Here is a 27,457-nt window from a genome sequence, read left to right as displayed (position 1 = left end):
ATGAAGACAATACCCACAGGTGTGTCCTGTTCAATGAAAAGCTGCACAACCGAGAGGCCTCAAGCTGCACAACGTGAGCCACGGCTCGAACCCTAGCCTTAGATCGGCGCCTCGCACAGGGGGCGTGGCGTATGTAGGAGGTTCGCGCGCTTTTTGACCTCGCGTCCAACGTGGGAGGCTAGAGGTACATGCCACGTCTTCGCGTTGGCTATGGCGTAAAGAAAAAAGAGTGCCAGCAGACTGACGTCGTGTACCTATAGACCATCAATTGATCTAGAAATGCTTGGGTATGCTAGGTGAAAATATTCTACTTCATATAGTTATTCGACAACTGTTGATAGAACAATATGGAATATAGTATTATTTAAATATATATATATAATAGAATTTTAGTATTTGGGGAGTCATTTTTCTTAATGTACTTAGGAGAAGGATATGTAGCTATTTACATTGCCATGGAAGGCTCCAATGTCGCAAACATCCAGGAAATTAATATCCAAGGAATGTTGGATTCATTGAAAATTTCCCTTGCAAACTAGATCCGCTCGATGTTCAGTCCATTGACTCAAATTGTCAATCATCTATAGAGATCACTGAGCTCTCCTCTACCTTAATTTCTACAGATGCATGGCACTGACACAAACTAGGAATTTTCATACTAAATTTGAATATAGTCCGACCTGCCTGCTTTCTCAGAATTTAAGTGAGCTGACATGTTACAAATTTGCATGCGAGATTCTACCATAGTACCATACTCACCATCAGTTAAATAAATGTTTGAGCTAGGTTTCCAAGCAAAATCCCATTAAATATGAATTAACAATGTTTTTTCATTTGTTACTGAGGAGGAGAGACATGCAGGCCTGTGTGTGTATGAGCAGACGCCCTTTGGGCCATGAGGACTTTCAGGTCCAGAAGTTGCGGCCCAGATTTACTTGAGCGACGGCCACTAATTTGCAATATGGCAGGGATAACTCCTGCACAATCTGCGTGGCACATCGTTGATCGGACGGCGTACGATGATCTCTCCCAATCACTTGCAACATTTCAAGACTGGGTATAAGTAAACCATGCAACAAACAGTTCTGCATCCACAGATCATGTAAGCTTGCTGTGATGGTTAAAAGAACATGCACAATTGGGTGGGTGTTCTACCGTACGGTGGTTTTTTTTGTTTGTTGATCCTGTAAACAATTGTAGGATTGTGAGGTACCGGGAGAGTTCCGCTCACCATATTTACACGCCAACGTTATAAATGGGCATTTGGGTGCAAGCTGCTCAACAGATTCCATTCATGTGTATAAATTCAGCAGTAGAAACTTCATGGCATATTGGTATTACCAAGCGAATGAGCATATGCAAACGTTTCACACCGATACCACACAAATCGGGTGCATGAGCAAACGGGAAAGCATCAATGGAAGCAAGAAAATTACTAGGATTTGAGGGACCAAGAAGGATCTCCAGGCCCAAAACTGCTAACTCACAAGGCAAGAACTCCTGCGCAATCTGCACCACAAATCATCGATCGGATGGCGGATGGTGATCTGTCCCATTCACTTGAAACATTTCAAGACTGGATATAAGTAAACCAAGAAATAGAGTAACAAACAGCTATCTCTCCAAGCACAGAGATCTTGTAAGCTCGCTTCGAGATTCACAGAAAGCATGCACAACTGGGTGGGCGACCTACATACTCCTCGAGTAAAGCAAATTTGCTTGTCCTTGATAAAACCCTTTGAAGGGGAATATTGCTTTTCATTTGTTTATACCGGAGGCGGGTATAGGATTGTGAGGCATCAGGATCATTCAGTCCACCAAGTTTACATGCCTACATCAGAAATAGGCATTTCGGTGCAAGTTGATCGCGAGAGGATGTTCATGTGTAAATTTGGCAAGGGCAACTTCCACTTGTACTACAAACCCTCTTATCTCAGAAGATATATAAGATTGATCTCCCACACCACACCACAGCACTAGACTCGAGCACCGCAAAGCGTGCATCCTACTACTCATCGTCCTAGATGAGACTCCCCTGATGTTGTGCAGTTTACAATTGTGCCACTGACATGGGGCCCACATGTCAGTCGCACAACTGCAGGCTGCACAAAGTCGGAGGATCTGTTTCCCATCATCTTTGTGGTTAAGCAACGCCGTGCTCATCATTGTTGTCAAGGACCTCTGCCACATCTTCGGCTATTAAGCTACATCTCATTACTGCCCTGTTGTGGGTGGTACAACCAATTTATATTGTCAGAAGAAAATGCATTATATAGGTTTGCACCATTTGATCAAGTGCATCGTACATTAAGCCAGCAATATACATCAACTAAATGAAGAACAAGTTGCATATAAGTAAACCACAGAGAAGAGTCACTACTAGAAAAAACATTTTTCCCGACGTTACAGTACAACGAATCTAGATATGGATTTATTGTACTATGTAATTTCTCATCTTTGTTAGGTTGGTTTTTTATTTTTTTTATTGTTTTTTTTACGGAGGGAGTAAATAATATCTTGTATGGGAGTTGTAAATAATAGCCAAACCTAACCTTGGAGAATTAGTTAAATTTGGCCCTTTTGACTTTGGAGTGCCACATTCCGCCTGAACCCCACACCCGGATTCCGCCGTCAGCCAAAACCCTCGCCGCCGCCGCCGGCTGCATGCGTGGTACCTCGGCACCGGAGAACTCCCCTGTCCTCCTGGCCGTCCGCGCGTAGCCTCCGCTCTCCGACGCAGCGCCCGCCCGCCCGCCCGCCCGCCCGAGCACCGGCGGCCCTTCGTTTCTCCGGCACCTCCGCCGCCGCGCGACGTCGGTTGGTATTCCGGAAACGGCATCTTTACTTCCCAATCTTAATTTTTATCTCAAAGAGATCTCTCCTCCCGTTGCCGTGTAAATCTCTTGCTCGCAGTGTTGCGATCTTATTGAGTTTTTGTTTTTGTTTTCTTTAGGAGGGATCGCAACAGGAGGCCAGAACACAAGAATTCTGCTGGATTAGGTATTTGTTTTTTTTTCCCCAAATCGGATTGCACGCTTTTGCAGATTATGCGTGTCGATTTTTGTTATGATAATGTAGGTGTTTTTTCTTGCTGCTGTTTGATACATATTTGTCCCAGTAGGCAAAATAATGTGGTTAAATTGTGCAATTAACCAATCTATATGTCCATTTATATTCCCAACTTGGCAGATGACATGCATGTATTTTCCCCCAATCTGCAGGTTATTCTCATTGTGGTCTATGTACATCTCAGGTTTTGTTTGGGAGAATATTACTTTGTAAGACCGTCAGAGAGTGAATAATGGACCTTTGATTCCTCTGTTTTTTTTTGAGTGACTGAACCATCCATGTCATGTTTTTATGGTAACTGTTTTCTTTTATACGACATTTGTTTATATGACATTGTGGCCTGTAGGACAGACTATTAGGAAGCTCCTTCAAACAGGTCGCACTAAAGTTTTGGATGTTGTGTGGCTAATTAATTGTTATGTTTGGCATAAAACCGATAAATAGTCAATATTGAGTTGAGTGATAGCATCATGCACCTCCTGCTTTGTTGAACAGCCAGTGCTTTTTCTTCTTGTATCACATCTTATTAGTTTTCATGTTTAGTTAATTGAGTTGTGGAGATGGATTGCTACTTTCTAAAATAACTTGACCTTCCTCTTCTCCCTTGATTTGTCTTGTTTTTAGAACTGATGTTTCTATCCAGTCTCTTACTCTGGTCCTACCACAATATATGCCACACTTGAACTGGGAAAAATAATTTAGGAGGTGATTATTTCTAGTTCATGTTCTGTTTAGCATGTCCTTTATGAAAGATGAGGTAATTAGTTTTCCTTAATATTTTGACATTAAATTTGCACAAGTGAGCTAGATCTTATCATTGTAAAGAACAGGTTTATGTTCTTCTATGATTAACGAGAATGTCATGTAGAAATTGTGCAAGAACTTCTTGTTACAAATGGCATAGCCTTTTTTTTTCCAGAAGCCTTACTGTGAAAAGAACTGAAAACCAGTATCAAGACTCCAACAGCGTCTACTTTGGTTTGAGAGTGACGTTTCCGGTGTAATTGATCTTGCATCAAGTTCTATATTTATATTTAACGCTGATTCCTTTCAATAAAATGTCACAGTTAGCTTTTGAAAAGAAGAAATAGCAGATTCTGTTCCATATAATTGTACCTTTTGGTCTACTTTTTATCTGACAAATCTTTTCCCTGAATCTGTTGTCTGGAGTTACTTAAGACCCATATGCATTTGTTCCAAGTGCATCACATTTGTTTTCCACCACTGGAATCAGACTAAATTCATTTTGACCTTACTGTTCAAGTTCGCATGTTTTGCTAGTGTAACAAAAAAAATTGCTGAGATCATTCTTTTTTCCAAAAAAAACGGGGTGTGAGTTGGCAGAGGGGAGGGGTGCATCACAGGTTTTAATCAACAGTAGGCAGATAGTTTTTTGCCAACTCAGTGGGCAGTTTTATGCTTGCCTCGACTGATTCTTGACTTCTCGATGGGAGCAGCATTTTGGTCACTCTCCATGGCCCTTGTGGAAATGGGAAATGATTCTTTAGTTTGCCCTTTCAGCTCTAGAAAATAGATCCTAACTCAATACAATTCAACGCCAAAGGAATTAATAAGTTATTTGAACTATTTCATTAGTACTGTATTACAATTTCTTATCATTTGTAGTACTACCTCCGTTTCAGGTTATAAGACTTTCTACCATTGTCCACATTCATATAGATGTTAATGAATCTAGTACACATATATGTCTAGATTCATTAACGTATATATGAATGTGGGCATTGCTAGTAAGTGTAATAATATGAAACGGACGAAGTAAATCTGATTGTTTACATGATTTGAAATCTTATTTTTACAACATATGTTTCTGCAGGGTTGTTGCTCTCCTCCAAGTGGCATCCAACGGAACAGTAAATGAAATTAGAGCTGAACAAGATATCTCTTGGGTGTATTCTTATTTATCTGTTGGGAACTTCAACCAAATAGGTTCTCAGAATTGGCTTCAAAGTTCAAACCCATGTGCTTTCTGCTCGTTTGACATACCCACTATATACATTTCACACCATTCCACTCATTTGCAATGGGGCCTCACCCACCTAGTAGTTATTCAGATAAAAAAACTTGCCAAAATGTCCCACCAGAAAAACCCAGCTCCACGAGTTTCTGCCATCCACAATTTCCGCAGCACTTACTTTCACATCCAGCATATGCAATGAATTTCCCTTTCCCGCCGTTTCCTCACTATCCTCCATACTCGCAAAATTTCCAATATGCTGTTCCACCACAATATGCTCCATACTCATTACCGCCACCTGATGGAGCTATGCCATCACCATATGTACCAGCTACAGTTATGCCATCCAAGGCACCCTCTGATCAAGGCACCCCACATTCAGTAACTGGTCCAGGACAACAAGATGATGACGATGCTGAACCTGAGAGGACTGCTAGGCGACTAGCATGGACAGAAGAGGAAGACATTAGATTGGTAAGCATTCCTCTTCCTTTTTCTATTTCTAATTTTTGGACATTGCAAATGGTATCCTAACATCTCCGTGCTGGAACTACAGATAAGCACTTGGTTGATTAACTACAAGACTGACAAGTACTGGGATAAGGTTGCAGCAGAATACAACAGTGCAACCCCCGGAGCTCGGAGAAGGGAAGTGAAGCATTTGAAGAACCGCTGGCAGAGGATGATCAATAAGGTGGCACATTTCAATGATTGTTGGTGCCGGGTCATGGCAAAATATCCTAGTGGCCAGTCAGAGGGCATGCAACAGATGGACAAAACTTGGCTGATGTATAATAAGGAAGCACATGTGATGTATCTCGAAGAAGCGAAGCATAAGTTCACCTTTGGCCATTGCTGGAACGCTGTTTGGGACCAACCCAAGTGGAAAGAATACATCTCTTCTTTCTCCGCAAAAAGAGTGATGCGATCTGAGTCCGGTGGTTACGTGTCATCTTCGGAAGACTCTGAAGATATGCAAGAAGGAAAATGCTTAGTGGATCCTCTGGACATGCTTCCCAAGAACCATGAAGATATGACAGAAGTCCAGCCGTCTGTCTCAAATCAAAAGAAGCAATTAGAACTATTGACAGCTGATGCGTCGTGGCCTATTGAATTTCAGCTTGGGAGGCACCAATTGATGACTGGAACATCAAAATTGAACGAACATCAGCAGGGGGTGGCAGTGAGGGATGAAATGCTTGAAAAAGAATCGGGCCCACAAGATTTTGAGGTGCTAGACAATGAGAGAGTGGCAAGGGAAGATGAACCTAAAAAAGAAACACAGCCTCATCAAGGTTTCAAGGCGCGAAAGGTCAATCGGAAACGTAAAGGCAAGGCATCATCTTCTTCATGTGAGGTGCAGGAAGACATCAAACATGCATTATATCTTCAGACCATGCTTAACAATGATCGTGAGAAAATGTCAGAGGTACAGCTCCGCCTCTCGAAAGAGCAGCTTGAATTGGCCAGAATAAAGCAGGATGAAGCGAATGTAAAGAAAGAAACAGCACTTTACATGAAATACACAGAGCTGTTGCTGGCAGACACTTCAAGGTTTGATGAGTTTCAGAAGGCAGAGTATGAGAAAGCATTGAAGCATATAGGAGGGATACTATTTAGCAAGGATGTCAATTAGTGCCCTCGCAACAATTTATCTTAAGCATGCATTTCTGTGCAAATATCATCCCAACAACTAGTAATAGATCGTTTTGTTCTACTTAACTGAAGGATTGCCTCCACTAACACCTGTGTCTGTGTTAGGTTTAATCATCTCTAGCAAGATTTAACAGAGATTAGTACTGATTGAATCGTGGAAGTGATGGATCAATATGTATTTAGCTATTAGTGGCTTATCTAATTTGCAACTGACCTGTGCAAAGAATGAACTAGTGGCTTGTCTTGGAGTGATGGTTGAAGGCAAATTGCAAATACTTGAAAGTTAACCCAAGCAGGTCTTACATTGTTCTCTGCCACCGAAAACTCGCACGCCCTACATTGCTGTGTTGGAGTTATCACTTGCTAGAACATATTGGGATGCAATCACCCGTCAATTGTTCAGTCATCGCCTCAAATGGATGCTTCTCTACACTCTATCACACAGTTTTTCCCGTTGCATCTCATGCCAACAGCAGAAAAAAATTGCTTCTCGACTGCACAAAAGCAATAGGTCTGACAGCTTTTATCTTATTTCAGATAATGTTTTATGGTGGCTTGATTAATTCTGTGGTTCTACACCTATGTGACTATTGTGCTATTTATTTTAGGGTATGCATATGAAATATATGTAGGTGTCACATCGTTAGAAGGATTGGATTCTGTGGTTCTACAACTGTGACTATTGTGCTATTTATTTTAGGGTATGTATATGAAATATATGTAGGTCAGTAGGTGTCACTTCGTTTTTTTTTTTTTTTTTTTAGAAAATGGTGTCACTTCGTTAGAAGGATTGGTTTGAATGAATACAAAGTAGCTAGGTGGTTTAATGTGTTAATTTTGACGAACATTTACACCCATCCAGTGCCATCAGTAGCATCTGAAGTCCAGTAGATGAGCTCTGCCTGAAGCCCCTAAAAAGAGTCATTTTGAAGTTTTGAAGGGAGGTTTTTCCTATACACTATCCAACCCACAAAGAGCAAAACACATTTTCCTTCGAGTACATAATGAATTAAGCGAACCAAATTTCCTACGAGAATACCGCTTCACAACTTGTTCAAGCAGATAAATCTCTGAATGCTGAAATCCATTATGCATTGTTCAGCCGGAAAAAGAACAATAATGAGATTACTCCTGTACAGTCTCTTGCATATAAACCTCTATTATTTTAATACACTGTAGTAGGAGCCTCTTCTGCTGTTTCTCGTAAAAAAATAATCAGATGTACTGCTCAATAACAAGAGAAATTGCCTTCTTACAGTTTTTTGGCCCTAATGATGGAGTCATGAAGTCGTCAACTTCTGGTGCATAGAGGACCATTCATACATAGCCTCATTTGATTGTCTAGCATCCTTTGGAACACAGGATTTTTTTTTTTAATTTTCAAACAAGGAATAGAAAAATGCAGGATTGAGGTGCCATGACTTGTTGAATGCCATACGAATTGTACAGAATGCTGTTTGTATGCCTCACGGAAAAAAAATACAGGAAATTTAATAAGATTTATATGTTGATTTATTAGAGAGAGAAGGGAGTAAGATAGAGAAGAAGTGCATTGGAGTTCTCGAGGGGATTTGTAAGGCAAGACCATATGTTAGAATTCCTCCAAACTGTGGAGGAATTTTTACTATCCTTAAAAATTATTTTGAACCAATTTCACAATATTTATTGATCTCTCCTAGGAATTTCTCGTTTGGATCGAATTCCTCTAGTTTTCCAATGGAGTCCCTTCAATCCAAAGTAGCCCTTAGCCATTCTTGTATAAACTGTGATCTCCTGATGTCTCCCAAGTCGAAAACAACAACTACATGTATATAAGTATTGCAGAGCTGTAATTCTTGAGATAAATCTTTTGGATTCACATCGTTTTAAGCTGAAAGAGTGGGAAAATAACACTCCAACTTGATTTTAGAGAGAGCACAAGATGCCAAAATGGCAGATTGGGGATGCAAATAGTGTAAATAATAGAGAATGATGGAATTCGTTGAACTGATATATTGAGTGTCTCAAGATAGGTATATATAGAGGGTAATTTTACCATCCTTAAGAAGGTACCATGAGGTTCTGTAAAATTTAGTACCGCGAGATACAAAAATTTAGTGTAAAATTTAACTAACTCCCGCCAGCCGCTCTCCTTTCCCCCGCCGGGATTCTCAATGAGTTCCCCACCGGCTACCTGTCATTGTTGTGCGTGTTGTCACCGACCCATCTGATTTGGATTCGGAGTCATCACCAACTCTCCATTTGGTTAAGGTAATGTGGCAGATGGTTAGGGTAAACTTTAGGAAGGCTAGCAAGATTATTTATTTCCCTAATCGATTAATTACCGTCCTAGCTTAAGGTTTTAAGGATGTGCTATAGCTAGCTGCCATAGAATAGAGAAAGACATGTCTGAAGTTTATGTTATTTGCTATCGATTAGAGAAACACATGATTGTTTGAATGGTATTTGATCTTTGCTATCGACTACAACAATAAAGTTTGCTATCGAAGACATAAAAACAATAATCAGCTTTCTTGAGTATAACCTGGAGTTTTGGCAACTATTAATCAGCTACTAATGGCATGAGCACACTGTCTCCAAATTTAGTCTCTTTAGATTGTTCAGACTAACAAGTGAACATAATGACAATATGTTCTGATTTTGATTTGTCGCTACCTTATGGTGTGAGCAGTTAGAAGCAAAATAATTGGTTTTGTCATATAGTTAAGCTTCAAATTGTGCATATAAGAATAATTAGATCTGATTACTCGTAGCAATATATGAAGCATGGCGTGATGGGCTGGATTGGTGTGCAAATGGAGATTCTGTAATTCAGGCTATTGATGAATTGAATAGGCAAAGGAAAAGAATATCAGTTCGAGTACTATAATGTATTCATATGTGGAGTGTCTAAATGCAATACTGTAACTGAAACCTGTTGTCATGTCAGTTTTGGGCTCTCCATCTTGATCCAATATGCACAATAGTGTCCAGATACTGTGTACCCATCTGTGCAAGGAAAACGTTAGGGAGTCTTCTTCTTTAGCTAGATTTTCTATTTTCCCTAATAGATTATGTACCTAGTTTAAGGATTTGCTAATTTCTATCAATTAGAGAAAGAAAGGATGTCTCGTGGAGAGAATGCGTGCAGGTGATCTAACTCCTATATAATTGTTGTATTTAGCACCATTATATATCTTGAATGTATTATGAAGAGATGAGTTTGTCTACCTTAAGAAAGTTTTGTTTTTACCTTGTTCTTTCAAATATTCAGTTAGGAGTGCATCCTGATGTAATTCATTTTTAATCACATTTTCTCAACCTGCAGAATCTGAAGATTAGAACCTCATCACCATTTGCCATAATCCATTCAAGCAGAGCAGTTGCTATGAAGTCGATACTTGGACATGCTGTCCTGAATTTTGTTGTTCTATGATGGCTTCCAGAAATTGCAAGAGCACATTATTGATTTTTGGTTTTTTTTAGATCTGTAAGCAAGTGGTATTGGGATATGGTGTTTTGTTTGGTATAATTGAGTTGGTACTTTCAAGTTCCTTATAGCTGCACTTTGAGCATGCCCTTAAACTGTCATTTACTGTATACTCTTGCCATCACCAATCTGAATTGGTCAGCAAGCTTGTGAGTGGGGCTGTGCAATCAGCATGCAAACAGATTAATTGATTAATTTTGAGCCCTTTGCTCCGACTGGCTGTCATTTTTTTATTTTTGTTCCATGATAGTGTTCAATGATTTTTTCTGAAATGTTATAATATTTTAAAATTTGTGGCATCAAGTGCTGATCTTAACATACTTTGCAGCTAGTTAAGATGGAGGACACAATCATTAGATGTGCTGCCAGATGATCTAGTTTAGTATTTTGTATGTTTGATCAGGAGTTGGAACAGAACAAAGAACATATTTTTTATCCCAACTTCATAATGTACTAACTGATATAAATGACAGGTATATATACTTGATATAAATAGTAGGATTGTTGTGTGATTGAAATCATGCAATCTTTTAACAAGAACAAAGATGCAGAAATTGTTTATGGTTAGAGCTGTTGACACTAAGGATCAGAAGTTGTATTACCACACATTTCAGATTCATAATCAGCAGATGTATCTAATGTCTAGCCATTACATATGGTGAATAATAAGATATGTCATTGAACTATATTGCAACAATGAACCAATGGGCATTACCATTCTTATGGTCAGGTTTAGCTGAACAGGACTCCTCAACACAAGAAATGATCACTTCCTAACTTTTATTGCTATTCATTCCTCCTCACATTACTAGAGGCGCACCATTGGTGCACCTCATCTTCTAGTGGTATTTGATACATCATAAAACATATTGTTACTATAATAAAAACCTCATATAGAGGCACTTTCGTTGAGACGTTTTCTAAATTGCTTCTAAGATCAGAAGTTTTATAGTGTAGAGACACTTTATAAATTGCCTAGAAAATTTTTACTCTAGAGACATTTTCAGCTCAGTTTATTGGATTTTATCTCGTAGAGGCATTCTTTCGGTACTGTAAAATGCGCCTGATATGTAAAGGTATTTTCTTGTGACATTTTAAACTATGTAAAGATACTTTTTAAAATGACAATGTGTACTAAACGACTGAATATAAATAACTAAAGACACAAACATGCAACTAATGACATGGAATTGAGTTGGTTAGTGCATTGAGGATAAAAAAAATGATTTGTCCAGGAGATCTTGAGTTCAAGGTTTGACAGAAGCAATGAGACTATTTTATTCTCCTCTTTTGGACTAGTTTCATATGTTTGTGGTACAATTTAATGTCTCAAGAAAATGCCTATACCATCTTATAGTTACCATAAGACACTTATTAGACATTTTTTAAAATGCATCTCCTCTTTTGGACTAGTTTCATATGTTTGTGGTACAATTTAATGTCTCAAGAAAATGCCTATACCATCTTATAGTTACCATAAAACACTTATTAGACATTTTTTAAAATGCCTCTACAGTATTGTAAAGGCATTTGAAAAATGTCTCTACAGTACTTAGAAAAATATCTCTATAAAGCATTTTTCTTGTAGTAATGACTCAAAATATTTCCTCGGATTTCAAGAAATGTTCCATGCAGCATAGCACAACAAACTTAAATGATAGAAAAACAACACCGAAAGTCCTCTTTTGGACTGGTTTCATATGTTTGTGGTATAATTTAATGTCTCTAGAAAATGCCTCTACCATCTTATAGTTACCATAAGACACTTATTAGACATTTTTTAAAATGCCTCTACACTATTGTAAAAGCATTTGAAAAATTTCTCTACAGTACTAGAAAAATGTCTCTACAAAGTATTTTTCTTGTAGTAATGACTCAAAATATTTCCTCAGATTTCAAGAAATGTTCCATACAGCAGATCATAACAAACTTAAATGATAGAAAAACAACACTGACAGTTTTTAACAGTACTGTTAATGAGTACAAGCTTGACTTAGTAAAGTTCGTTACATAAGTTTTGCTTTTCACGGCATCCAAAATTTATTAAATGCATAACACTATCAACCATAAAGTACTAGACAACACAAGATGGTTAGATCAAACCATATCAATGAGATCGGACTCGAAAGATCCAAGCAATCGAATCCTGAGCTTCAGGACTGGCCATTCACCAATAAGCTTAGTGAGAATGGGCAACAAAACTGACACAACGCAAATTGCAATGGCCAACCATGGAAGGTGAGGGGCCAAAACTGTATATAAACCAGTTGCGAATGCGGTAGTGGTTGCAAAATATGCAAACCACATGAGCTTCTTAGTAAAAGATCTGTAGTAAAGCAAGAACTGAAGATCCTCCCACCTTGCTATGATGCATACGAAGGCAACAGTAAGTGACGTGCACATTGCCTAGGTGTCAGATATCAAGAATGCCTGAAATGCAAGCTTTCTACCCATGTTAGGAAGCCCCTCACTTCCAGCATTATTACTGTGTCCTCCAGGCAAGGTAAAAGCAGCGGCGAAGGTGATTGTTGCAAGGAGGATTGCTACTAAAGAAGTGTTGCTTGTGTATGTTTGAGTCAATGTCCTTATATCCTTCCTTGCTTTCTCAGTTACTTGATCTTTGATTGTTTTTATAAGATTATAGATTTCACCTTTGTCTTCCGGGTCAGCTTTCAACATACGCATGGAGACTTCACTCTGCATTAATTTATTACAAAGTTATGTATGGCCATGGTAGTAATATGATTGATAGTCATGGAACTATACACACAATTTTGGTGCTTGCCCACTTCCCTTGACCTTTGTGTTTCAATTTATGTCTGCCACAAATGTTTGCAAATTTAAAATAAAACTAAACAATTTGAAGTGTCCTTGAATTACTGATGATCGATGTAATTCCTATACCATGTTGAATATAACAGAACTAGTTTTAGAATCCAGAAATGAACTAAAGCCAGAAGCTGGAAAACATATCTTTTTCCAAATTCTCAGAAACTAGCAACCAACCAGCTGCTTCTAGTATTAAGCTCCTTAAACAGACCTAAGTCGATGGCTCTACCTGTGGTTTGAGAGTGTGCTACGTGTTAGCAGCAGTTGCCTGCTCATTTGGTGAGTGATAACGCACCATTTTGGTAATTAATGTCAATATAGTTAATGAGTAGTAATGTCTGCTAGTTAAGAAAAGGGAATTGTGCTCATACATAATGGTGGGTGGGGTGTGTAAATAGGGACAATAACTTGTAAATCTGTTGTCCCGGTGCAGCAACTTGTCCATTCAAATCCGGTGCACAACAAATCCATACGAGCAAAGGCCAACTCAAACCCCGATGCGCACAACCCCCTGTTTTTTTTTTCGAAATATACAATCTCTTGTTTTTAAGAGATTCTATACCCGTCATCGAAAACTTATCATTATTGTGGTCAGTGACGGGTTATAACTCCCGTCAGATGAACTCATATCAGCGTATGATCACTAATTAAGTCTTCTACAGCTTATCCCTGGTAAGTAATTTTATCAAACGGGTTACTTTTCAGGACATGTTTAGGTTGTAGCCAAAATAAACTTTACCAAGTTTTTAGCAATGCTAAAATTTTAGCAAGATGATAATATTAGTAAAATTTTGGCAGGATTTCTTATGTATTGACTATGGCAACAAATTAAACGTATCTATTTTTTTAAGTAACTTTGTAAAAAAAATGGTATGATTGAAAATGTCATTAAAGTGAACAGGCCCTTAATCAATGAGAGAAGTCACCTATGATGGATGACCTGTCACGAAGGCTCATTTCTGTAACAGTGAGTGTATTTTTCTCCACTTGTGAATAAATTTCTCTCATAATATTCTTCTATATATATTTGGTCAGTTATTTCTCTACTTCCTGCACATAAGCTAATTAAGTCTTCTACGGTGGTGCTCGGCATGATATACTGACATGTTGTACTACAGAAAACGTTTTTCTGGACCAGACTCCCAGTAGGTTCCAAACGGCCCGTAAGTGCCAGCTTATGCAAAAATCGATTTCTCCAGACGGATCTTTTAAGGGGACCGTAAGCAAAAAAAAAAAAAAGATTTTTTTTTATACGGTCCTCTTAAGGAGTAACATGCAAAAATCTATTTTTTTTCTCTTATGCTCTCTCTTTCCCTCCTCACCACTTCAAAATTTTTCACCCCTCTCCTCTCTCCCTCTCCTGATATTTCTCTCCTCTCCTCTCCTCGTGTTCTAACTCCTCTCCTCCTCCAAATCAGCGTGGGCGGTAGCAGGCGGCGACGCCGATGGGGAGGCCGGCCATTAGGTGTGGCGGCGGGTGATGGCGAGGGTGCGACAGCGGGCGGCTGCGCGGCCTCCATGACAGCGGGCGGCGCCCTCGGGAGGGCCGGATCCACCGCCCTCAGGTGCGGCTACGGCCTTCGCGACGGCGGGCGGTGACGGTGGACGGCGAGGGTGGCGGATCCGGTGGTTTCGCCTTCGAGAAGAGGGGGGGGGAGGATCTGCCACCCTTGGGTGCGGCTGTGACCTTGGCGATGGTGGGCGGCGACGGTGGATGATGACGGCAGCGGCGCTCTTGGGGAGGGGGGGGTGGGGGTGGGGGGGTTCTGTCACACCTTGTTGCGGCTACGACCCCCGCGACTGCGGCCGGTGAGGGCGGCTGATCCGGCGGTGCCAACATCGGCGATGGCGGCCGCTCCCACCCCCCACGCACGACGGCGGATCTAGCACCGGTGACGGTGGGAGCGGCGGCGGAGATGGCGATGGCTATGGCGGCTGCAGGCTTGACGGCCAGAGGTCGCGGATCGACGACGGCTGTGAGCGACGGCGGCTGCGGGGAACGACGGCGGCCTAGGCAGCATGGATCTGGCATGGCCAGTGGCGGGCGGCTGTGGTGGCAGGATCTGGCGTGGCAGGCGGTGTGCGGCTAGGGTTTCTGCCTTTTTTTGAATTTATATTTTTTTGGCGAAAATATTTTTGCATACGGCTGGCTTAGGTGCCTGCATGCAAAAATCCTATTTTGGCAAGCGGTTGCCTAACCCGCATGGGAAAATAACGATTTTGGCAAACCTTTTCACGCATACGGGTCGGCCAACCGCATGCGAACATCGAAGAAAAAGTAGGTTTAGTCACTGCTAAATGATGATTATACCTCTCCGCATCTATTTTCTTAGACAATAATACCCATTCATGTTTATAGTACTGCTAACTGGGATGGTTGTATAAATAGATCTGCACCTTTCGATCAAATGAGATCAACGGTTAAGATTGCTTTATAGTACTGGTAGGTAGGAATGTAGTGGGACTCTTTTCTCTTTAACGACTGAAAATTATACCTTGCAAATTGCTTAAATAGGAGATATTTTTCAACATTATAGCATCGTTTACTATTTTTTAATATATTAGAATAGAAATCGATGACATATATATAGACGCTATATATGTTGTGGAGAGCATATGCGTACGTACCCAGTTGAGCGTCTTAGCATGGTCGGCGGCATCATTTGGTACCCAGATTGGGGGGTTACCGTTGCTGTCGAGCACTGTGACATCCTGGGCTTTACATTGCAGTAAAAGAGCGACGATCTTCGGATGGCACTTCCGGATTGCATAATGAAGGGCAGTTTCACCGTTTCTGTCTCGCATGTTAATGAGTTTCCGCAGCTCCTTTGACTGCAAAACAAATTCCACAAACTTTATGTGACCTTTTTGTACAGCTATGTGGAGACATGTGGTGCCATCGTTTTCAACTAGAAATGGAGCATCTGGACAATGTTTAAGAATCTCCATAGCAACACCAACATGGCCCTGGTATGCGGCACTACCAAGAAGAGGGATACCACTTGTGCTGATTATATATCCTAAAGAGAAATCATGTTCCAACAATACTTTTAGCACGTCAATCTTGTTCTCAAGCACACCAAATTGCATTGGATTAACCCGTGCGCTGTTCTCTTCTCTTGCCAATTTAGGACGAGTCTCAATAATCTTTTTGGCGATATCTGAGAAAAAAATGTGAAGGCATGGATAATATTAATGGTTAACAAGCACATATAGCTAGATCGATACATATAGCTAGATCGATGAGGGTCTCACCAGTATTGTTATTTCTAAAGGCAGCATGCAGAGCATTGTATCCGGAGGTTCCACCGTGAGCAGAATCAGGAACCTCCAACAGTTTATCGAACACATCGGTGAAATTCCTCATCACCGCGATGAACATGGGCGATTCATCGTGTTTGTTAACAGCTTTCGTCAAGGCAGGCTCTTTTTCTATCAGCTCGAATGCAAGCTTCCTGTGTCCCCTGCGGATGGTGTGGTGCAGCGCGTTGCATCCTTGCTTGTCTTGCCTCACCATCGCCTCCCTCGTATCAAGATCGTCATGGCGGCGGCAGTAGTAACTGAGAAGAAAAGAAGCTAAAGCGACATTGCCGCTTTTTACGGTGGCGAGCAACGGCGTCTCGCCATCCGCGTTTACAGTGCAGAGGAGGGACGGGTTCAGCATCAAGATATCCTTGCAGAATTCCTCGTGGCCATGGGCCGATGCTATGTGGAGGCAGGTGTTCCCCTGCACTGTCCTTCCAAGCAGAAGGCTTGGGTCATGCAGAGCCGGCTTCACACCCGATGTGGCTGCTTTCAGCAGACCTCTGTCCATCACTGGCGAATCTGCGGTTGCTTTGCTGTCTGGAATCTGCATGCAAGTAATAAATGAATATGATGCTTTCCTGTTAACGACAAAATTTGGTAGGCCCATGAGAGAATTATCACATCGTCAACAGTCGGATTACTGCTATATTCGGTTAAGGAAATTAATCTATTAAAGGAAGCTTATGCAGAAGTAGTTCAAGAGGATGCGACATGACAAATTATCTATTAATTAGGAATAATTTGTTCATTACCTTTTATCTTTAGAAAAGTGTGTTCAGTGTCCTATAAGGATTTTATATTTTCCTTTTATTTTTTAGGAAAGTTTTTTTCTTGTCCTACAAAGGACTAGTATCTCCCTGTTGTCGAAGCGACAACCGCGTACGTCGAAGGACGTGGTTACTCAACAGTGTTGGAAAAAGTAAATGTAGTATTTTGAGATTTTTCTTTGGGATCCCCACTTCACATGTCCCTACGGGGCTATTTATAATCCTATTACAGGTTCCCCCATTAGGGTTTAGGCTTTACAGGGGAATTTACATGGCTGCCCTTATGAAAGGGACGTTTGATTGGGTATACAGTGTAATTTGGATACATGGGCCTCTAATGGGCCAATTGGCGAACAGGCCTAAGCGGCTGGGATGGCCCCTTGGGCCTCTTCAAAGTTGGGCTTGTTATGGCGAAGCCCCCATCCTTCAGCATACACCCTTCGCCCAATGATGCATTTGGTCTTGCCAGATACCAACGCGATTCTTCAGCCTTCGCCATCTCTACTTCATAGTCTTCGCCATGGGACTTCGCCCAGATGATCTTATCGTCATGGGCCTGAATCCTCACAGGTTGCATGGTTTCGGTAGGTCTGGTCGAAGGGTCTCATGACATACCACCAACAAGCCCCTCACGGGCAAGGGTGAGTTATGAGCTTCGGCCGAGACCGTGCAAACCATGTGGTATGGCATGAGGCGCCCCCTTTCGACCGACGCTCCTGCCGAAACCTATACTGGAGTCCTGCAAGAAATGTGTATACTTTGTGCATATGTACTTTTACGGTTAGTAAATTTTCCTATCTTTCGCCTTTTGCAAACAGCGAAGCCGTTCTCTTTTTGTGGGCCGCAATGAACAGTGACGGGCTTCCCTCATGGGCTTAGCACTGTGCGGCTCAATGAATGGGAATTTACCATTTCGCAAAGAGAGAATCCATTATTTACCACTGACTTTATCACACGTCTACGATTTGCCACTGACTTTATCATGTTCTACAATATGCCATCGACTTTTGCTTAACTTCTACAATTTACCATCGCCGTCCGGTTAGTCTCCGTTAGTACTGTACAAATTTTTCAAAATGACCAAAATACCCCTGGGAGAAAAGGTTTCAAAATTTGGATAAAAATTATGAAATATCATATTTCAAGTTTTTGGTCAAATTTTGGATGTTTACAATCTTATGTTTATAATATAATATTTTGATAATTTTATCCAAATTTTGGAAGTTTTTGTCATAGGGGTATTTTGGTCATTTCGACAAATTTGTACAGTACTAACGGTGGCTAACCGAACGGTGATGGTAAATCGTAGAAGTTAAGCAAAAGTCGATGGCATATTGTAGAACGTGACAAAGTCAGTGGCAAATCGTAGACGTGCGACAAAGTCAGTGGCATATAATGGATTATCTCTTTCGCGAACCCTTGTGACACGTGGCGGCTTACAATTGGGTGGGAAGGCGAACCGACGCCTGGGTGGGTTATATATCCCCCCACCCTTTTTCACCGCCACGCCCCTGTCATTTTCACCGCGAGCATTCTCTTTCTCCGCTCTCTCACTTCACGGCGTTCTTGAGTCACTAGGCCTTTCGACCGTTCCTTTTTTTTTCTCCACAAGCGGCAGATTTCGCCACCGCTCGCACTTTTCGCCATGGCCCCTCGCAACCCGAACCCATCTTACGTGACGGGCCCTGATCTCGGCAGGATCGATGATGACGCCACCGCCTATCTCGGGGTTTCGCTTGTAGACGAGGATGAGTTGATGAAGCTGGTCACCTCCGGCGTGCTGGCGGAGAAGCAGGCCTTCGCCTTAGGAAAGGCTGTGGTGCCGAAGCCCGGCGACAACCGGACGGTGGTCTTCGCTGTGTTCTTCGAAGCGGGCCTTCGGTTTCCGTGCAACGTGTTGTTGCCTGAGATTCTTCGCTTTTTTCAGGTGGAGCTCCCCCAACTGAGCCCATCGGCTCTCGTCCGGATTGCCATCTTCGACTAGGCGTGCCGGCCCGCTGGTTTCGAATCGAGCGCCGGGCTCTTCGGTGCTATTTTTTACGCCACCATAAACTCGAAGACGGTGGTCACTCCCCCAGGGACGAAAAAGACGGCGTTCGAGATCATGAACTTCAATGTTCGCCCCGAGCGCTCTGATCTATGCCCGATCAACGGCACCATGTCCAAGTGGGATCGCCACTGGATATCGAAGTGGTTTTACCAATCCATCCCCTTCGAGGCTGGGTCCGAGTCGGCGAAAGCTCTCCGATGGCGTCGCAGGGCGATCGCGCCGAATAGGAAGCCCAAGGTCACTGTCGATGGTGCCATGGAAGCCCGGTTCGCCCTGCTTCGCAAAATCTGCTCCCGCCTTAGCTGCCGTGACCTGGTGGAAGAGTTCTGTATGCTTCGGATCTTCCCTCTCTCCCAGACGTGGCAAGTCGAGGTGAGCCCAGACGAGGAGGTCGATGGCTTGCCGAAGCTCGTCATGCCAGAGGGGGCAAACAGTGAGTTTTTGCTTTCCTATATGTGTCTGTATTTTGCTCTTTCCTCCTATTCGGCGCCTAATAAGATAACACGTTTCGTTTTTGCAGTGTTAACTCTTGCTCAGGCCGACACCGAAGCTCGGAAGATGATCGGTGATGTGTCGGTCACCGAATACAGCCAGCTACTTACACGGCAGGCGGCCGACCGGGCGAACCGAGTGTACGATGGCAATCTTCCTCCCCGGGCGAAGCCGTATAAGGCCAACGGTGATGAAGGGACTTCCATGAAGCGGACACGCAGGCAAGTTAAACTGGCTCCCCGGAGCGAAGGGCCCCTGCCACTACCAACTTCGACGCCGATGATGAGGACACTGTCGATGACCATGACGGCGAAGAGGAAGGGGAAGAGGACGAGACGGAGGTTGCGGACGAGCCCGCCGACAACCGCACCGAGACGCGTGGGTACACCCCAACTCCAAGCCTCGACCATGTCAAAACTGGGTGGAGTCGAACAGCTCCCCCCTCCGCCGAAAGGATTTGGAGGGGGCGAAGGCGCTGGTTTCGTTTGTGGCGGGCAAGGTGGCGAAGAGGGGTTTGGTTAAAAAGACCTCTAAAAAAATGGGGCTCGTCGATGTCGCTCGCGTTTTCAGCGACGACGACGAGTCTTCGGACGAGACCCCTACTTCGCCTGCTGGTCAGAGCCTGGGTTTTCGACCGCTCCTGGTGCTGCGGTCGGTGTTGGCGGGGTGGGAGGGAGTGTTGCCCTTGGGACTTCAGCATCTGCTGACCGGGTCGTGAAGGTTGCGGCCAGGCTCTTCGGAAGCCCTGTGCGCAAACCGGTGGCCTCGCCGCTCGCCGTCCAGAAGTGGAAAAAGACGGTTGCCGAAACATCGGCTTCAGAGTATTCCCTTGCGGCGCCACACTTCGCCCCCGGTGACTTCGAGACTCGGGCGGACCTTATCCCCTTCGTCAAGGGGGTAAGTAATCTCGTTTCTCTGGCTGGGAGCCCGAGCCTATTCTTCGAGCTGAACGAGTTCGACGAGGGCTGTTCCGCCATCAAGAGTTTAGCTGTTCGGGTATGCTATTCATATTTCTTTCCTTTTAGCTGTTGTTTCGGGTATGCCATTCATCTTCGCCCTCTTTCTCTTTGTCGAAATAGATTCTTGCGGCTCATTGTTCGACCGAACGAACCGTGCGGGCTCGTCTTGACGGTTTTAAAGGCCGTTTTCGAGCTAAGGACGACGAACTGGGTCGCAAGAGCCTTGAAATGGAGAGCCTCGCCAACACCCTCAAGGAGGCGAAGGCTGAAAACAAGCGGCTCCAAGCTGAGCTTGAGAAAGGGAGCGAGGCAAAGGCCGAGATCGAGCGTCTCAAGGCCGAGGTTAAGAAGGAGCAAGCTCATTCCGCCCCCTGACCGACTACTATAATCTCACCGAGCCGAAGATGGAGGCTCTTTGCCAAGAGGTCAGCAAGGCAGAGGAAACCGCTTCAACGGAGGCGCAGCGGTTCACGCAGGATATGTCGAAAGCCACTGAATCTGCCAAGACCGTGTGCCGTACGCTTCGCCTTGCCCTTACTGACATGGGGGCGAGGGTGCGAGGAGTCCCTGGCGAAGATGCTTCTGCCTTCACCTTCTCGGAGTGGACACAACAGGCTGGTGGTGCGGTCTCCGATTGCGCCACTGCGTACGGCGATTGTTGTGCGCGTGTGTCGGCGGCCTTTACAATGGGCCTGTTGCAGTAGAACGGTAGCGAACACATCGTCGAGCTCCCCAAGTTTGTGAAGGGGGATTGGGAGGTCAACTCTCAGGACATTTCGCTCACACTTCGTGGCTGGCGCAAATAGTTCTGGCAAAAAGAACGCCGATCCACCGCCAAGGTGCGCCTGCTCGAACACTTGGCAAAGGCAGAGGAGGCGGAGCAGGGCGAAGAGCCAGCGGCCGAAGAAGGCGGAATGGATGTGGGCGGTGGGGCGGACGTCAGCCAAAATCACCCCGAGGTGTGAGGCTCTCCACCCGTTCTTTAGATTTTTTGTAGATTTCTCTTGGCGCTTGCCGCGGTGGGCGAATGATGTAAATTTGGCCGGTGGCCCTACCCCTTTCGTATTGTAGCCGAAAATGGCCCTTTTTAATATATGAGATAGATGAACCAAGTCTTAGTAAATTATCATGTTTCTTCGGCTTTGATATGTATGCTTTCATTATTCTGCGCACAAAAAAGAGACGACGTTTTTCGCCCACTTTATGTGCTCCGCCTCGTCTTAACCATGTGCTTTGCCATTGGCCTTCTTATGTTTTCTTAGCAGGGTTTTCGCCGAAAGGTGTATGTTCGGCCTCCTTTTGGGGATTGGCGGAACAAGAATGTGAGAAATTCGTCACGGTTAAAAACCTGCCGAAGATTAAGTATTCCTGTCGCGAGATGATAATAAACGCCAAAAGCGGGCACACCCCGGGTGAACCCTGGACGACTACGATCATGTCCATGTGGAACGTCAGGAGGACATGGCCCGCTTTTGGCGAAATCACCGAAGGACTGATCGCTAGGAAGCGATCGCCCAGCGCCACTATGGCTTAGTTTGTGTTTCGCCCCCTTCTCCTCTTAGGGTAGTGTATAATATTAGTAGTGATGACGAACCAAGTTCGCCAAATCACACCTTTGGGAGTGGAGGGTGTTTTGGGGGCGAAGATATAATTTTCTTGTAAGCTAGGCTGTAAAGCCCGTTACTTTCTTTCACCTATAGCATGTTGTATGGCATGTATTCTTTGATATTTTTTGAAGTTAATAAAGATGTGTTTCATTTCCTTTTCGCTATTGTTCGCATAGTCACCTTTCGTGCTTTCGTTAGGTCGAAACATGTCGGCCCCCTTGCGTATATTAGCGAAATAGGTCTGCTGACTTTTTAGCTTTCGACTTCCGCTTTCGATCTGTGGTATTCCGCGCTAAAAGAAGCGCTTGTGTTTTCACATAACTCGAGTATTGCGGTGTTCGGTTACTTATTTCCCGAAACAAGCTGTCGCGGTTTCAACGTTCGGTGAGCGATGCTTCGGCCGATTTCTTTCGCCCCCCGGTGCTTTCGCTGATCAGGCGTTTGCCTTAGGGTTTTTCCACGATTTATCATTCACATAAGTAAAAAGGCGAAAGACACAAGGATTTTATACTGGTTCAGGCCTCCAGGTTGGATAATAGCCCTACATCCATTTTTTTTGTCATTTTCCTCTTTTTTTGGTATTTTTGTGCCGAAGGGCTTACATAACGAGAGTTGCCGAAAGGCCTATACAATAGTATGTACATTTTTACAAGTTGGCGAATGGGGTGCCACCCTTTCTAGATATAGAAACGCTTAAGAGAAGCAGTGTTCCAGGAGTGGTCGAACTCTTCGCCTTCCAGCATCGCCAAGCGAAAGGAGCCCGTCCTGGACCTGTGTTTGATGAGGTATGGCCCCTCCCACTTCGATTCAAGCTTTCCGACCACCACTGGGTTCGCCTTCTTCCTTAGGACGAGATGGCCAGGCAAAAGCTGCATCGGTCGAACTTTCTTGTTGTAAGTTGCCAAGGTGCTTGTAGCGTACTTGCACATGTGTTCTATTGCTTCGACTCTTATCCCTTCAAGGAGTTCGAGCAACAACTCGTGCGCATCTTCGCCTCCAAAGAACATCACCCTTGGCGAATTAGCTCCTAGTTCTATTAGGGTCATTGCTTCGTCGCCATAGAGAAGCATGAACGGGCTGAACTTGGTTGGCCTAGTGGGGGTCATCCGAAGGGCCCAGAGAACAGATAGCATTTCGTCTAGCCATTTACCCTTTGCCGCCCCCTCAAGCCTTTTCTTGAGCGCCATTTGCACGTTCGGCCGCCCCATTTGACTGTGGGTGCGCGACCGAAGCGAACCTGATTTCCAGGTTTATCCCCTCGCACATCTCTCTGAACTTGTCAGAGTCGAATTGCTTGCCATTGTCAGTGATGAATTCCTTCGGCACTCCGAAATGACAAACAATGTTCTTCCATACAAATTTCTGTACTGCTACCAAAGTGATCGCACCAAGTGGTTCGGCTTCGATCCAACGGGAGAAATATTCGATTGCTACAATTGCAAACTTGTACCCATTTCGCGCTACCGGGAAAGGGCCGATTATGTTTAGCCCCCATATGGCGGAAGGCTAGACCGGAGCGATAGGTTGCAGCTCATACTGGGGTGCTGCCTGGCTTCGGCTATGCCGCTGACAGCTTTCGCACTTCTTGGCTTGCTCAACACAGACTTTCAGCACAGTGGGCCAATACACCCCCTGGCGAAACACTTTGGAGGCGACCGTTCTTGCGGCCTGGTGCGCACCGCACAGCCCCTGGTGTATTTTCTTCGCCATTTCCTCGCCTTCAACGAAGGAGATGCAGCGAAGAAAGGGTTGGAGCACCCCTGAGCGATACAATTGCCCTGAGATCAGCTTGTATCTTGTGGCTCTGAGCTGTAGGAGCTTCGCTTCTGCTTCGTCCTCTGGAGCCAACCGTTCTTAAGGTACTTCACGAACGGTGTTCGCCAGTCCTTTGGGTCCTCGCCCAGTTCTGCCTGGTCGATTGCCATGATGTCCAGGCTCTCAGTAGGCACACTTGGTGCGTACAAAGACCTCAAAAAAGATGCCCGGTGAATGTGGGCCTCCACAAGCAACAGACTTCGCCAGGGCGTCTGCTTCCTCGTTCTGGCCTCTAGGTAAGTGTTCGACCGTTATGCCGGTGAAACACTTTTCCATAGATCGACTTGCCTCCAGATACCTCTTCATTCCTTCTTCTTTTGCCTCAAAAGATTTGTCAACGTGGCTTGCCACTAGTTTGGAGTCTATTCGGATGAGCAAGCGCCGAACCCCCAATGCTTTCACCTTTCTTAGGCCCAGCAGTACGACGTCTGCCGTGTTGTTGGTCGTGTTGAACTACAGCCTTATGGCATACCGAATCGGCACGCCCCTTGGCAAAATGAGTACTGCCGCGGCACCCGCCCCCTTTTGTGACCACGAACCGTCGGAGTACATTACCCAAGGTTGTTCGACAGGCTTGGGTTCAGGGGTGAATGCCGGCGTCCATTCGGCCACGAAGTCAGCTAGGACTTGGGACTTGATAGCAGTGCGGGCGACAAAATGCAGATCGAAGGGAGATAACTCCGCCGCCCACTTGCTGAGCCGGGGGAAGTCGTCTTTCGGGCACACCTTGTTGAGGTCTGTGAAATCAACGCACATGCGCTATTTGCCGTTTGACTTCCGCACCAGTACCAGGTTCGCCAACTACTCAGGGTGGTCGATCTCCCGGATCACCCCGGCCTTGAGCAGCTTTTGCACTTCGGCTTTTGCTACTTCTTGGCGATCGGCGGACATCTTGCGCAACTTCTGTTTCCTTGGTTTGGTGTTCGGCTTGACCGCCAGATGATGCATGATGAGATCTGTCGAAACACCTCCCACCTTATCGGGTCCCAAGGCAAAGATGTCAATGTTTTTCTTGAGCACCTCCAGGATGTTTTCAACTTCCCTTTCGCCCATATCGCCCCCAAGCGAAACAAATCTTGTGTGATTGGCATCGTCGATCTGCACCTTGATCACCTTGCCATGAGGGGCGGGTGCTTTGTACGGTCATGCGGTTCGGCCTGTACATTGTGCACTGCCCTGCTAATTGCGGCCAAATCGCCCTATGATGTAGCCGAAGGCTGAAGCCCCTGACCACGATGACGCCTGCCGGACTAGGCATCTTGAGCTTGAGATAGTTGTGGTTTGAGATGGCTTTGAACTTGTTCAAGGTTGCACGGCCGAAGATGGCGTTGTAGTTGTATGGGATGTCGACGACGTCGAAGAGTATTTGCTCTTCGCGCTTGTTCTCGTTCGTGCCGAACGCCACCGCCAGTTGTACTTGTCCCAGGACTTGAACTGCTTCACCACCGAAACCACGAAGCCAGGCTGCTGCTTGAGTGAGGGCTAGGGTGGGCAAGCCCATTATGGCGTAAGCTTCGGCGAAAATAACATCGGCCGAGCTTCCTCCGTCAACCAGAATTTGCCGGACTTCGAAGCCCGCTACTTCGGCCAAGATCACCAAGGGGTCTTGATGCGGGAACAACACTCCTTCGGCATCTTCCGGCCCGAAAGAGATTTGCTGATTCAAGTACCGTGGAGCCCCTTCGTCGGCCGAAGCAATGTTGTGCACCATTCGCAGCTACATCTTCTTCTGCAGTTTTGACGGCTAAGCTGGCGAGTCAGCCCTTGTAATCACTTGGATTACTCTGCGCTTCATGTCTTGGCGCTATTCGGCCGGGGGTACTTGTTCTTGAGCAGCCTCGCGAGGTGCTTCGACAGCTGCTCCTTGTTGAGGCCTTGGATCTTGAGCGTTGCCACGCTGTCGAATGTTTCAGCATTGCTCGATGGTGTACGAAGAACGTCCATGGTAAGCGCAGTAGAGGTCTTTTCCGACCTTCTTGCGAACAGGCTGTTGATGGCTGCCCGCTTGTTGGGCGTCGAACTCCTTGCGGAGGGCTTAGACTTCTTCGACAGCCATCACGGTCTTGCCTGCGCGGTCAGTTCTGAATTTCCTCCAAGTCATGGGGGCTTGACTTGGCCTCGGCGGCTGTCCTTGGTTCATCAGCTGAGGTTGGCGAACGGTGAGAGGAGCCGGTTCGGCGACCTGTGCTTGTACTTGGGCTTGAGCAGCAGCGATGGAGGCCTTATCGTACTCGGCTTGGATTGCTTGCCATCGCTTAGAATCCTCTTCGCCCCTTGCGTACCCATCAATGATACGAAGCAGGTGCTCAAGTGTCTGCGGCTCCTTGTTGGCGATTTTTCTTTTGAGTTCGCCTTCGAGCAGCCCGGCCGAAGCAGCGTTGATGACAGACGCTTCGGTTATGTCCTGAACTTAGCATCGGGCTTACGAGAAACAACGCATGTACTCCCTTATCGATTCCCCCGGCCTCTGGCGAATGCCGAGTAGATGTTGCTGCGTCTTCGGCTCCTCATAGGTGCCTTGAAAGTTAATAACAAAAACATCGCGCAATTGCTCCCATGAGTAAATGCTATTGGCTGGTAAATTAAAGTACCAAGAACGGGCGATGCCATCTAGAGCGAGATGGATTACCTTTGCCTTGGTGTTTTCGTCGCCGTGAGCGGCTTCGATTGCGGACTCATAGATGGACAGAAATTCCTTCGGGTCCGTTTTGCCCGAGTACCGCGGAACAGGTGGGAACTTAAACTGGGGTGGGATTGGATGAATCTTGATTCCCCTGCTCAGCGGTAGCCCCTTCTCACCCCCTGGCTTGTTCGGCACCAGCTGCGGATATGGTGTGGTGAAGGGTGAAGTCATGACTTGCGCATGAGGTTGGGCCATCGTGTTCGGTTGCCCGGTCCCGAACGGCGACGCTTGGGGAACCGCCATGGATAGGTCGAACGTACGCTGTGTCCAAGCCATGGCGACCTGGTTCGGCGCTTGATTGGTTCCGAAGCTTGGTGCCGTCGCCTGTGGTTGGACGGTCGGTGCTTGAATGGCAGTGTTGGGGTCGAACTGCGGTCCTTGGCTCCAAGGCGAAGCCCCTGGACCAGGCTGGTTCGACGGTAGCCAACTGGGTGCACCCTGACTTGCATTCCCTTCCGGTCAGATCGAAGGGGTTGTACTTGAAATATTGTGGGGTTAGTTGAGCTGGTGAAGGAAAGCTTGAAACTGCGCTTGCCAGGCTGAAACCCCTTCCACCATCGCCTGTGATGTCTGTGCCAGTAGCGGAGGATGCACTTGGGCAGCAACCGGCCGAACTTGTGCTTGTACGTGAGGGGATGGGTGTATGGTTACGGCTGAAGGCTGTCAGGCGAAGCACGCTGGCGCTTGCATGACTTGCAGCGGAAAGACCTGGATCGGCGCTTGCGGATAGACTTGAGGTGGGTTATAGCCTGCCGAGTACTAGAGAATGGGTGCTGATGC

The 27,457-nt window shown here is 45.1% G+C and overlaps 2 protein-coding genes across 3 annotated transcripts; one reads left to right on the top strand and one right to left on the bottom strand.

Moving 5' to 3' along the window:
* The first annotated feature begins 2,596 nt into the window (after nt 1-2,596).
* On the top strand, nt 2,597-6,992 carry LOC4346703 (glutathione S-transferase T3). 2 transcript variants are annotated; one of them, XM_066304415.1, is made up of 4 exons: nt 2,597-2,817; nt 2,954-3,000; nt 4,904-5,518; nt 5,601-6,992. In XM_066304415.1, exons 3-4 carry the CDS (start codon nt 5,111-5,113, stop codon nt 6,678-6,680), a joined length of 1,488 nt encoding a protein of 495 aa, XP_066160512.1. In that variant the 5' UTR covers nt 2,597-2,817; nt 2,954-3,000; nt 4,904-5,110; the 3' UTR covers nt 6,681-6,992. The 2 variants fall into 2 exon arrangements, with proteins under 2 accessions (XP_066160512.1, XP_066160513.1); XM_066304416.1 differs by having other exon boundaries at nt 2,597-2,821.
* A 5,137-nt stretch (nt 6,993-12,129) lies between these two features.
* On the bottom strand, nt 12,130-16,842 carry LOC4346702 (ankyrin repeat-containing protein At5g02620-like). The gene is made up of 3 exons (XM_066304305.1): nt 16,254-16,842; nt 15,627-16,159; nt 12,130-12,866 (listed from the first exon to the last, which is right to left on the bottom strand). The coding sequence occupies exons 1-3, from the start codon at nt 16,810-16,812 to the stop codon at nt 12,576-12,578; spliced, it is 1,383 nt and encodes a 460-aa protein (XP_066160402.1). The 5' UTR covers nt 16,813-16,842; the 3' UTR covers nt 12,130-12,575.
* Between the last annotated feature and the right edge of the window lie 10,615 nt (nt 16,843-27,457).

Source organism: Oryza sativa, chromosome 9 (assembly GCF_034140825.1).
Source record: "Oryza sativa Japonica Group chromosome 9, ASM3414082v1".
Classification (NCBI taxonomy): domain Eukaryota; kingdom Viridiplantae; phylum Streptophyta; class Magnoliopsida; order Poales; family Poaceae; genus Oryza; species Oryza sativa.
This window is presented reverse-complemented; position numbering and strand designations above follow the sequence as displayed.

Excerpts from the sequence above, each read along its gene's own strand:
- LOC4346703 (XM_066304415.1), top strand. The coding sequence starts at position 5,111 with ATGGGGCCTCACCCACCTAGTAGTTATTCAGATAAAAAAACTTGCCAA. Across the intron at positions 5,519-5,600 it reads AAGAGGAAGACATTAGATTG|ATAAGCACTTGGTTGATTAA; the intron begins GTAAGCATTCCT and ends CTGGAACTACAG.
- LOC4346702 (XM_066304305.1), bottom strand. The coding sequence starts at position 16,812 with ATGGACAGAGGTCTGCTGAAAGCAGCCACATCGGGTGTGAAGCCGGCT. Across the intron at positions 16,160-16,253 it reads CTTTAGAAATAACAATACTG|ATATCGCCAAAAAGATTATT; the intron begins GTGAGACCCTCA and ends TTTTTTTCTCAG. Across the intron at positions 12,867-15,626 it reads ATGCTAAGACGCTCAACTGG|AGTGAAGTCTCCATGCGTAT; the intron begins GTACGTACGCAT and ends AAATTAATGCAG.